Consider the following 12,459-nt stretch of genomic DNA (forward strand, 5'->3'; position numbering starts at 1 on the left):
TTAATGTCTGCAAACTACTATCATATATTATATCATAGTATGGTCACTCGTTGGTATTTTACATTACTGACTAGATATTAGAAAGTAAAATGAAAAAACTATCTATGTAGACAAGTTGTTGAAAAAATGATTAATTTAAAAAGTTGTACTCCATCATGTATGTTTTTGTTTAGAAATCGGAAGGTTTCCGTTATCTGTTATTATTATATTCTAGAATGGTCACGTAATGGGCGAAATTGCTCTCCGGCCAAGAAAATAAAATTATTTATATACTGAACAAATATTTGTTGACCCAATATAATATTGACATTTTTAAGAATCCATTGATTGACTGTATGTACTCTATCTTTGTGTAGTCCAGGTCGGTAGAGAAATCTTAACTGACACAGTCATACAGGGTGACTATATATACGTTTAATACTTTCAAATATCTATACGAAAAACATACAATAAATTTATTAATATTACTAACATTTGCGATTACATGTACACTTTATTATAATTATAACAGAATATAGGCATTTGAATAATTATAGTTTCCAAGCACTGCCAAGTATTCAGCTTCATAGAGTACTCTATATTATACATAAGTCTGTTCCCTTTAAGGGTGTAGCGCCGAGTGTGCGGGCAACTATGGTTTTAGCGGGAAGGTTAGTATGTGGTTAAAAATAGAAAACATCTACAGGTAAACAGGTCGAACAGGTATCACGTCACGTCACACCATGTAAACATATTAAACAAACACACGTGGACATTCACACATGGACAGGGCGCCATACGATAAACAAACACATACACACAATTAATTAAAAACACTGAAACAATAACATTTATTACTTACACTGGTTACATTCGATAACTGTGGATTTTCCTAACATTTAGAATAAACAATGTATGATTGTAAATATTTAATTGATTACAAATATATGCTGCCAAGCAAAGACTCAAAGATCAGTTTGTGTAGAAATGGTCTGCTGATATTGTACAATCTCCAAACGCCACGCATATTGAACAATAAGAATAACTCGATCTTGGATCTGAAAATTTCGAAAGTAAAATTATCGACCTTCCGTAGAAACTGATAGATAGTTAGGCATTCCTCTTAATGAAAGATGCTGTACTGTTTATGTAATAATATTCAAATACCCGACGAAATGCACTTTATGTTTGAATTTGATGCTCTTTCATGTATTAGACATTGTCCAATGGTGCAGTGTTTTTTCTTTGATGTTTCTCGACTGATATATCGCATACAATTTTGTTATTTGAATATCACATATGTGATATTTTTGCATACTAATTAGATACGCCCCCTCATGGCGATTGGCTAAAGAAAACACAATACTGGCAACAAACTTTATTCAACAAATTGTAAACATGAAAAAAAAATGAAAATTTAAAATTGAAATGTTCTGTTTCTTTAACAGTTTGAAACAAAAACTGAACAGTTCTTTAAAATGTTACGTGATCAATATACACATTAGGCCTACTTGTTTCCTGCATCAAAAATATGGACATTACAGTTTGTAATGTTGATCATTGGGGTGCGCATTGGATCAACCATTAACTTTGGAAGTTTGCTATTATTGGCTTCGATTTCTGCCGCGCATTCGTTTTCTTCCGAGCCCAATTTCGGTGGATTTAGCGCCATGCTTACTGCACTAAGTTGTTCCTGGCTTGGTCGTTTGTAGTTCCGAACTGCCGTGCTTCTGTGTCCTGTTCTGGACATTACAAGCTGTTCCTCTATTCCTGACAAATAAAAATTTATGAATACAAAAGAAAATTAAAAAACTACGCCAGAGAGAGAGAGAGAGAGAGAGAGAGAGAGAAATATTACCTGATTGAAATAGATTTGTAGCACATGTTCGTTTGCCCGAATGGTTGGAGAAATTCCCATGGAAGCCAGCCCCACTACACATATCCTTAATGATTTTCCCGAGTTTGTTTACTCCCATGACCTGCTTGGAATACTTCAGTCCCTCACCTGCTAATGGACGACGGTACATGCTTCCCGGTCCAACCATGTCAATGTAAGTTTGGTACACATGAAATAAATTCCGAGGTCCGTCGGGTCCACAGTCGTGTTTTACTTCCTTGGCAGTTAGGTTTCGCTGATTTAATCCCCCCGCAAAGTTCTTGGAAGTACGACCGTAAAATGTAATAAACATTTTGTCACTAATCTTGTCGAGCTTGAACTGCTCCGTCACTAATGAACGATGTTCATCAAGACCTCTGAGCCCAAATAATTTACAGTTGTAGAAGAATATTGTGTTGGTAAGTGCAACTGAAGTTTTCATACCCAGATGTCCGCCTTCCCATAACGCGTTCTCCATTTCGGGGGAAATTGGATCCGCCTGTCGAATTGTCACACCTATTCCCTCCGTGGCGAGTTGTTTCATTCGGGCATCTAATGTTTTGCGGAAATTCCGAAAACGCATATCTTTACCGTCAAGAAAATTTAAGTCGATTTCATTATCTCGCATAAATCTTAAAATAGCAGCACACAACTGGTACAAGGTTTTAGGTGGATATGGACTACCATCAGCCCTGCGGCACTCGATCACAAAGCAGGACAAAATATGGTCTAAATCTTGTGAGCTGCACGATAGTAAATCAGGAAGTTGCATATCTAAACCTGAATTAGCGTTTCTCGATTTTCGCCAGTCGTCAAAAACTTTAACTCCCCAAGATGTATTGCGTCGTGTATTGGTACTTTCCTGACTTTTGTGAAGCTCCTTTATTTCTGTAGAATTCACTGGTTTGCCGAAACGTTCCGGAGGGTCGGTTCTGACGTCATATTGTTCAGTTTTAATGTTATCCTGTTTTTCTAACTCCTTTAAAAATTCATCAACGTCGAAAGTAAAGTTTCCAAATTCAACATCTTTTTCGTCCAATTCATCAAAGTTTTCAAAAGATTCAAGCGCTTGGCTTAAAATCAAGTCATCGGAGTCGCCGAGTACGTCCATCTTCCTCCACCGAATTTCTGAAACTGCGCATTTAATTTGTACCAGAGAGCGGGAAAAAGTGAAAATATCATCGGATGGCGGGAAAATGTGCCAAAACCATTGGACAAATCAGTTACATGATTGACAGCTCGAGCATGTACGGAATATATCGCCTCACCTTTTGACACTCGGGGGCTCCGCCCCCTCGTGCCAAAAAGTGAGGCGATATATTCCGTACATGCTCTCGTGTCATCATGTAACTATAACAAAATACTTATAACCTAGATTTTGTAGAAAACCAAAGCCTACTTTAAAACATAGAAAAACTGTTCATTTATACATAAAATTGTTAGAACCATTTTAACAGGAGCTTGGACTTTGGGTAGTTATGTAAAACAACACTATGACGTAGGTCTGTCTATTTCATTGCTGCCCACTCAGTCATTGCTCTTTGAAATCAACATGATTTGTCAGGTTTTTTAGCTGAGACTGTGCAATCTGTGTATATTTCACTTGAAACTAGCGTCATTTTCAATTTGTTTTGACGCAAAAAAAATATAGTGACATCTTACCGAAAGTCCAAGGTCTTGTTAAAATGGTTCTATATGTCTGTCCTCTTTGAACATGTGTACTTTTTCCTCATTGTTTCTATAATTTGCACTGTATCTCTGACATTATTCCTACATTTGTAAATATTATGTACCTCATGAACCGTCACCCCGACGGATTGAGTCATGTGAGTGGAAATAATTTGCATTAAATCGATGACCACTGCAGTACCTGCTGAAGTGTGGAAGAAGTGATTTTGACATAATTAAACATGTTTTCTCCTTTAATGGAACAAAACCTTTTTAAGAATGACATACTTAATTGATATCGCTCTCAAGCACTAACAATTGTCAATACATGTACTAGTATTTCGCGTGCTTGACTTAAGGTCGAACATTCTGGGAAAACTACGGTGAATATATATTTCACACAGAGACTTTCTCTGTTTGTGAATATGATTAAGTTGGGGAATAGGTTGGTAGGATGCCACTCGGCTTTCTACTGGTTGCTAATGGAAAAGAGAAACAATTCCGTAAAATTAAAACAAGTTCTTTATTCTTTAAACGTCGGATGGAAAGTGCATTAAAACAAAAACATATTTCGAAACACCCTGTAGTAAAACACCGCAATGCGAGAAAGCGAGATCGTTTTTACGCTTATAATCTAAGGATCGATAATTCCGCATAAGTATCATAGGCGTCGGAACCGGGGGGGCTAGGGGGGGCTTAGCCCCCCACTTTTTTTGCAAAGTTATACCTAACCATTAGAAACATAGCATGATAGAGGGTTCAGCCTCTCCACTTTTTCTCGCAGGAAAGATTATTGGTCCTAAATTTACCTTGAAAGATTGAGAAGTTGGATTCAGAAGCATACTAGCCCCCCCCCCCCCCCCCCCCCCCCCCCCCCCCCCCCCACGGATTAGGAATTTCATGATTTTGGAAAAAAAATTTAAGTCAGTATTCTTATGGAGGTATAGTCCCCCTCCCCCCCCCCCCCCCCCCCCACGGATTAGGATTTCCATGATTTTGGGAATTACTTTTTTCTCAATATTCCTGAGGATAAGTTTAGCCCCCCCACTTTCAACATTATTTGCTTCCGACGCCAGTGAGTATGAAAATGCATAACGCTTATAAAATGCAAGAAAACTAGAAAACAAAATATAAACTGTTGTCATTAAATAATTAAAGAGGAAATAACTTACAAATATTACTTAGCTGACGAATTTCTACCGATTCTTAAATTCACCTTCTCGCACTGAAGAGTTCACTACAGGTTTACAATAATTACGCGGCGAATTCAAACTTTATAAAAACAGCATTTAACATCATAGAAATTCAATAATAAAAATCACACATTTAAACGAAATGAAGCAAAATTAAGTATCATGGCATAATAAACAATGACGCGAAATATCTTTTATAGAAATGAAAACTAAAATTCTGGAATGACAAATTCATAGTTCCGCCGAATAATAAGAAATATATAGTTAATCATTGTTCTTAAGTATTTTAAACAAAACAAACTAAAATTTATCAAAATTAGCAATAGAAAAATATAATAAAATACTGTAAGGAAAACCTAAATTACTGAAAATAGATAACATTTCATTCAAGCTTACCTAATGGAAAAGAGAAACAATTCCGTAAAATTAAAACAAGTTCTTTATTCTTTAAACTTCGGATGGAAAGTGAATTAAGTAAATTCACCAACCATCCGGCTTAACTTGGAATTGCTCTCATTGACCAATCAGGATAGGCTAGCGGGCTAATTTCACAGAATTTCTTCTACGAGCTGACACTGATTACTAAAGGCCAAAAAGGTGATATAGTCAATTAGATGAATTTCGATGTACGTATGATAACAAAGAGAAGATTAAGTAAAGCCGAAATGAGTAAATAAGTTTTCTGACGTAATGAAAATAGAATAATCTTCGCGAGTCGCTAAAGTGTCGCTCTGATAACACAAAGAATTTATCTTCAAAGGTTTGCCTGAACGAGGAATTTGTCAGTTTATTTAACAAATTAACTTATTGTCCGCCAATCTGTCGTAACTAAATAATTTCCAGAAAAGTGTCAAATTGTTTAGATGCCATGGTTATACAATTAAAAAGTAAAACGCTACCAATAAATTTCCTCGATTAAGAAATAAAGTTTAACTTTTAACAGTGAGAAAAAAAACAAAGCAATTAAAATAAGTAAAATTTAAATTTTGAAATAAAAATTGTAACTCTAAAATGCTAAAAATAGAAAAATTAACTTGTGCTGAGTTAACACTCAGAAATTATAACCTGTTACATTAAAGTTTTAAAATTCAGAGAATTTAAAACTATCTATAACAATTTTGTTATAGATAGTTTTAAATTCTCTGAATTTTAAAACTTTAATGTAACATATAGACTGTACAATGACAATTTCGTTAGTTAATCATTAATATAGATATAATCCAAATTCTAAAGTTTTGTCTATTTGGTTTATTTTTGATATAGAAATAATCCGAATTTTGACGTTTCTTAAGGAGGCTTGTCTAATTATTTTTAATCTACTTCTAATATTTTGAAAAATTCCTTGCATGTAGTCTTAACACTATAATATCAATTATTTCAAGATTAAAAAAAATAATTTACTTACAGCCATGGGGCTCGTAACATAAAGGGTACTTAAGTCTAAGACAGTGCTTAAGTAGGACTTAAGTACATTCTTAGACTTAAGTCCGTAACTAGAAGAGTGCTTAGCTAGGACAATTTACCCAAAACTTAGGCGGCCGGTAGAGGTGACTTAAGTATGTCTTAAGTATTGTTTTCACACATTTAAAAGACTTATTGTTAATTATTTCAATTCAACATATGATTACAGAGTATTAATCACATTATGATATTTACACAGAATAAATATCATAATACTCATCAATATAAAATTAATATTTTTGATTTGATTGATATAAATATTAACAGTGGTCATAATGATCTGTCACATTTTCCATAATCCAGTAGTATGCAAGTGGACTGCTAAATAGGTTGTAAACACGTAATGGTCGGTTTACAAGAAGTAACTGCATATATAAACTTCCGAAACTTGAGGAATTAAAAAAAGGATGTTTGAAGACAGAAAAACCCTCAGCGATTTTAATGACGACGATTGCCTCATTTCAATATATCGACTTAATGAAGAAATCATACTCAGAATATGTGAATTGCCTTATTGGTGAGGTAAGAAGTAGAACAAAAAAAAAAGTAGAGATAAAAAGAAATCCACTATATAATTATATCAAGTTCTTACGGCCTCGCGATATTACCCCACAGGCAGTCTTCGATAACGACTAAAATAGTAAATATTCGTCAAAACAGAAGCGACAACAATAACCTGAATATATTGCCCGAGATCCATCGCTTTGAGTTATGTTTAAAATTTTATGTATATATTTAGGTATACGTATATATACTCATGCCACCTTGAATGTTGTGTATGTACATTTACATCTACCCCCATCTAGTATCAAAGATGTCATCCACGTGTATCTATAAAATATGATTTTATTACCAATACATTCAAATTCGACAAAAGAAATGAAAAATACGGGGTTTTTTTTTAACATAAGGATGACTTAGCTAAGACATTGCTAAGTTTGCTTTATGTTACGGTTTAAGACATACTTAAGACGGACTTATGTAGCTCCTAAGATCCGCCTAAGTCCTACTTATGACCCTACTTAAGTCAAAATCTTAGCATGCTTTATGTTACGAGCCCCTGATTCCCTAGGGGTCGACTCGACAGTTAACACCTTAGAACCCTATGTTGTTGAAAAGGGTTGAATTTTCGTGTTTTCCGCATATTTTTTTCTGTTTTAAGGATTTCTTTTACTTTCAAATAGATGAAAACTATTGTAAAAAATCACAAAAAAATGATATTCTAAGAAATGTTTGCTTAGTGTTTTGGTCCAGAGATATTATCAAAGTTTATTTTTTCTCATTATAAAAATTTGTCTTATTGTGGTTTATATCAATTTGGCTTATAAAAAATAGTTCTTGACGACCTAACACTGAAAGTGTTAATATGTTTCTCTTAGTACGCTTAAAATAAATTACCATCCCGACTTCAAAATGAAGTAATCCTATTTTGGGGGGCTTTAATCAGAGTTTAAGAAACCGGAAAAGCGATGACGCATTTACAAGCGCCAATTAACCTATCAAATTCATAAAGTCATACTATCTCGACTAAACGTTACATAAAATGTTAATTTTGTATAAGTACACAATTCAAAAGAAAGTTAAAAATTTGCATCTTCGGCTGCATGAAATTTAAAGATGCACCAAGCCATGCGCACTCGAACTGTGGTCGGCCTTGTTATTATAATCTATACATAAGAATACCTTTGCATACTGTAAATTCCTAATTAAACGCGAGGAATTAATATCCGCGTAAAATCGCGAGAAGCCTGTCTTGCGAATTTTAAAATCTAGCTTTTAATTTTTCAGACATCTGTAATTTACATAAAACTATGATAAAATTTCGGCAATCGCGATTTTATGTTCTCGCGATTTGATGGAAAACCGTTGAATCGCAGAATTAAGTACTCGCGTAAAATAAGGAATCTACAGTAACGCAAATGCGGGTTATAATATTTTTTTCTGCAATGATTGCTACATTCATAACCCACTTGAATCATCAAAGAAAGCATTTAATTGTTTATGTTTACATTTTACTTTTTACAAATTAAAAATTGACTGTAAAAAGTATGTAAATACATCAGTATCTTAGCTAAAAGAAACATCCAAATCGTCTCCTAACCGAATCTGAATCCGACATCATCATTTTTATTTCGAACAGTCCGTGAATTTTCTTGGGTCACTGTAGGGTTTGACCAACCAATAAACGGGGCGTGTTGATTTCAGTCCGTATGTTTCTATAGAGCTATGAATTAACTATATATAATTAAACGTTAACGTTCTCCGCAAAACAACCTAGTTAATCACGAACTTTCTTTTGTGTCCTTAAAAATAATCTTTATTTAAACAAAAAGTTTGTTATAACATTTGTTAAAAACGAGTATAAACATGGCCCTGAGTTCTCCCATACACGGAAGAAGACGGGGGAGTTCCTCAAGTTCGAATATAAATACATGTACATGCATGTCGCATTTGTATCCGTCATTCGAAAACCTGGTACTTGTACCTGTACTCAGGAATACAAAGATCAAATCCTGGGGATATACAATGTTTTCTCAGAGCTCTCCGTCGGATTATTTGTGTACCAGCATGTTTCTCTTTCTTTTGTTGACTGCAAAGTCACATATATGCTAAACTTTATCATATACAGTAAGGGGATTGAAAAGTATTCTCAAATAACCCTAATAAAGAACTGTATGAACCAGTGCGCGGGTAAAAAACAAACTAAACCGACAGATTCATACATGTAACAAAGATAGTTTGGCAGCATCCTAGCATGCATTCAAGCTCACGTAGTGCGCTGCTGAAAATGCCTGATATTTAAATCGTAATTTATGGTTCCCTGAGGTTTGAAGACATGTCTTAAGTACTGCACAAGGGTAAAATAGCGGTATGGTAATTTTCATACATGTAGACGCAATTTTCATGCTGTACAATCATATCATACCAAGGCAATATTGCACGCGGAAGTGGATGAGGGAGGAAATTGGGAGAGAGTATAATATTGCATCCGGTACCGTAGGTAAATATAGTATAGTGCGGAAGAATTATAAAAAACTAATTAATAAATTTGTACAATATTCATTTTTGACGAAATTACGCCGTAATCGTGATAAAAACGGAAGGACTTGAGATAATTTGTCGGATCGCAAATTAGTTAAAATTCATTTAATCTGGAGTTTTATTTGAGAAACATGAAAACCATGGAGGGTGCAGTTACAGACTTCTCCTTTGAATTGTATCGAGTTCTATGCAAGGAGAGCGAGAATCTGTTCTTTTCCCCCTACAGTATATCGGCAGCTCTTATGTTCGCGATGTTGGGCGCCAAAGGGGCATCCGAAGAGCAGATAAAACAGGTACTGGGAGTTGCGGGAGTTCCTAACCCCCACCAGGCGTATCAAACGCAACACGCCACTCTGATGAGCAAGTCCAGGGACGGGGCAAAGCTCGCCATAGCCAACCGGATATTTTCCAAACTCGGTCTGGAGATCAAAGAGTCGTACAAAAAGGAATCGCTGGAGAATTATCACAGTGAGATAGAATTGTTGGATTTTGTGGGAGACCCGAAAGCATCGAGTACTCGAATCAACACCTGGGTCGAGGAGCAGACCAACGGTAAAATCCAATGTTTGATTCCAGAAGAACAACTTCAAAAATCTCTAATTGTTCTAATCAATGCTATCTACTTCAAAGGGGATTGAGAAAATGCGTTCATGGTCTCGAATACAAAGAGAGAACCATTTCAAATATCCAAGACAGAGTTGGGCACGGTTGAAATGATGAATATGGGAACGAAAACATGGCAGATTGGTATGTCTAGATCCTTGGATTGCCAAGTTCTGAATCTTCCATACAAAGGGGGAGAATTAAGTATGATAATCGTTCTTCCGAACAAAGTTGACGGGTTGCCGACATTGGAATCCAACTTGTCAGCCGACGCGTTTCGGGAACTAACAAAGGAAATGTTCCGTGAGAGAGTCATTGTCTCCATACCGAAATTTAAACTGGAGAGCTCGTTTCAACTGGATAAAGTCCTAAGTGGGATGGGAATCATCGATATATTTACCAAAAAAGCCGACTTTGGCGCCATGATGGAAAACCCGCAAGATGACACTTTGGTATCTGACGTCATTCACAAAGCGTTTGTTGAGGTCAACGAGGAGGGAACGGAAGCTGCCGCTATCACAGGACATTGGATGATTCAGATGTGCATGCCACCAGAACCAATGGTGTTTAAAGCGGACCACCCCTTCCTCTTTCTCATCAGAGAAAATGTGACCGGGACTGTATTGTTTATCGGTCGCTTCTTGAAACCAACCAACTAGAAACATCGCATGTAGATTTGTAAACCATATTTTAAATTGAACAAACACATTTTTAAAATTTATAATACAAGGTTATTGCATATTACATGTTCTTGTATAAATTGCTTGCGGATTTTGTTGTTAATGTTGATGATTATTCTGTAATAGGTATCGAAAAATTGTACAAAGATGAAACTTATAGAAAACTTAGAGAAAATTTGTTGAAGAAAAAATCAAATACTTATATGCCTTTTGGTATCAACAAAAGGGAACATTATTGTCTTTAAACTACATAAATACTAGTTTGTAGAGACACTTCCTATATTTTATGTCCCATTATTTATACATTTTTCATAATTATATGATTTGTTCATGTACTAATTACGGCTATCAATGTGCTTTCAAGACAGCAAATTACGTCCAAAATCTGCATTATATCATCAGTATGTTAATGGTTTGAATCGTTTTTTCCGGGGACATGACCGATATTTGAACTCAAAAACTATCGGTTTATTAATCTGTTATGACCTTCAGGCTTTAAGCAATATGATAAAATTAGACAAAACGTTCCGAGTTTAAATTAAACTTATTGATCGATTGGTGAAGGAATAAGACCATACCGGGTTATTCCAAGGCGTTTTGGAAGGCATTGACAATCTGGCTTACCGCCCTTTTACTTGGAATAGTCCATCCTGTTACAAATAACCAAACTGAATACAAAAAATATAATTGATTTTGTAAAGATATATCCTATTGATGTTGTGAATTGAAAAAAACTTTGCATAATGGACTGATTAACGTGATAGTGCTATCAAGACGGATGTAAGGTGCTTCGCCTTGAAAGGACGTATTTTATTCGGTTTAATGTCAATTCGATTTCTGAGCTATTGATAAAATCCTTTGAAGAATCTTCGGAAATTGTGAGAACTATCGTTTAATAGATTTCAGATACAGGAAGGCACTGCAAATAAAAAGCAATAGTGAATCTACAAAATATTCAAGAAATATGCTTAAAAATAATTCATTCCTGGAGAATTTCTGTGAATATGTGTAAACATGTCTAGTTATTGGGATAAAAAAAGATCAATAAATTAAGTTATTTTTGACTGGCGCCAAGGTTCAATACACGCTTACCTCGATTATTGCTAAAATAAAACTATGTATGACAATATAACTAAATTAAATCCAGTCTGCATTTCAGATATATTTCCTGAATTACACGTGGTAAGTTCCATTATACGTTATTAAAATGAATGTCATTCCGGGATTTTCGATGAACTAAAAAGCACTACAATGTAATACTGGAATGAACATAGAGAAAGGATCTATACTTATGAATTAAGGCATTTTGCAAATAAACTACAGAAAGCCTGCATCAGAGTACTTGCTTACACCTTTGGTATTTCAACACATGCGTGATGATGTCCGTGATGTATAATTGACTTTTAACTGATAAGTTATTATAATTGTGAAAATAATCAAAAACCTACTTTTATTTTCGATAAACAAGTCCGAAATAGCAAAAATGAGAGTAAGGTGGTGGACACGCTTTGGCGGATCCAAGTCATGGATAGTATCGATCAAAATATATATTTGCAATGAAATAATATTAAATGAAAATGGTTACTTAAGAGTGAATAAATTTACTGTGAGCATATTCAAAAATACATAGAAGTTAAGATTTAACATATATATTGATTAAATAAAGTTAGTCAATTCGTTTCTTTAGTAGGCGACTTTAATTTTGATACTCAGCACGACCTCTGGCTTGAGAGTGGAATAAAACTTTCCAGAACGGAGAAACCATGAACGCGAATTGAATAATTAACGAAAAGAATAGGACGAGTTTATCGTGCATCGCGGGCAGATACCTTGGGTCGGACTTCTATTAATACAAAAAAGTTTATAAATAAATTGAAACATTTAATGCGATTTTAATGGAAAGAATTTTCCAGAACGGGGTGCCCAGAAACGGGTCGACTAATTGACATCATGGCGG

The 12,459-nt window shown here is 34.9% G+C and overlaps 1 protein-coding gene and 1 pseudogene across 1 annotated transcript; one reads left to right on the top strand and one right to left on the bottom strand.

The window, feature by feature from the left end:
* Window positions 1-1,350: 1,350 nt before the first annotated feature.
* LOC128179336 (zinc finger MYM-type protein 3-like) lies at window positions 1,351-3,024 on the bottom strand. Its single transcript, XM_052846734.1, has 2 exons — window positions 1,838-3,024; window positions 1,351-1,749 (listed from the first exon to the last, which is right to left on the bottom strand). Exons 1-2 carry the CDS (start codon window positions 2,964-2,966, stop codon window positions 1,487-1,489), a joined length of 1,392 nt encoding a protein of 463 aa, XP_052702694.1. The 5' UTR covers window positions 2,967-3,024; the 3' UTR covers window positions 1,351-1,486.
* Window positions 3,025-9,275: 6,251 nt separating this feature from the next.
* Window positions 9,276-11,431, top strand: LOC128179337 (leukocyte elastase inhibitor-like; annotated as a pseudogene).
* Window positions 11,432-12,459: the final 1,028 nt, after the last annotated feature.

Source organism: Crassostrea angulata, chromosome 4 (assembly GCF_025612915.1).
Source record: "Crassostrea angulata isolate pt1a10 chromosome 4, ASM2561291v2, whole genome shotgun sequence".
In the NCBI taxonomy this organism is placed as follows: Eukaryota; Metazoa; Mollusca; class Bivalvia; order Ostreida; family Ostreidae; genus Magallana; species Magallana angulata.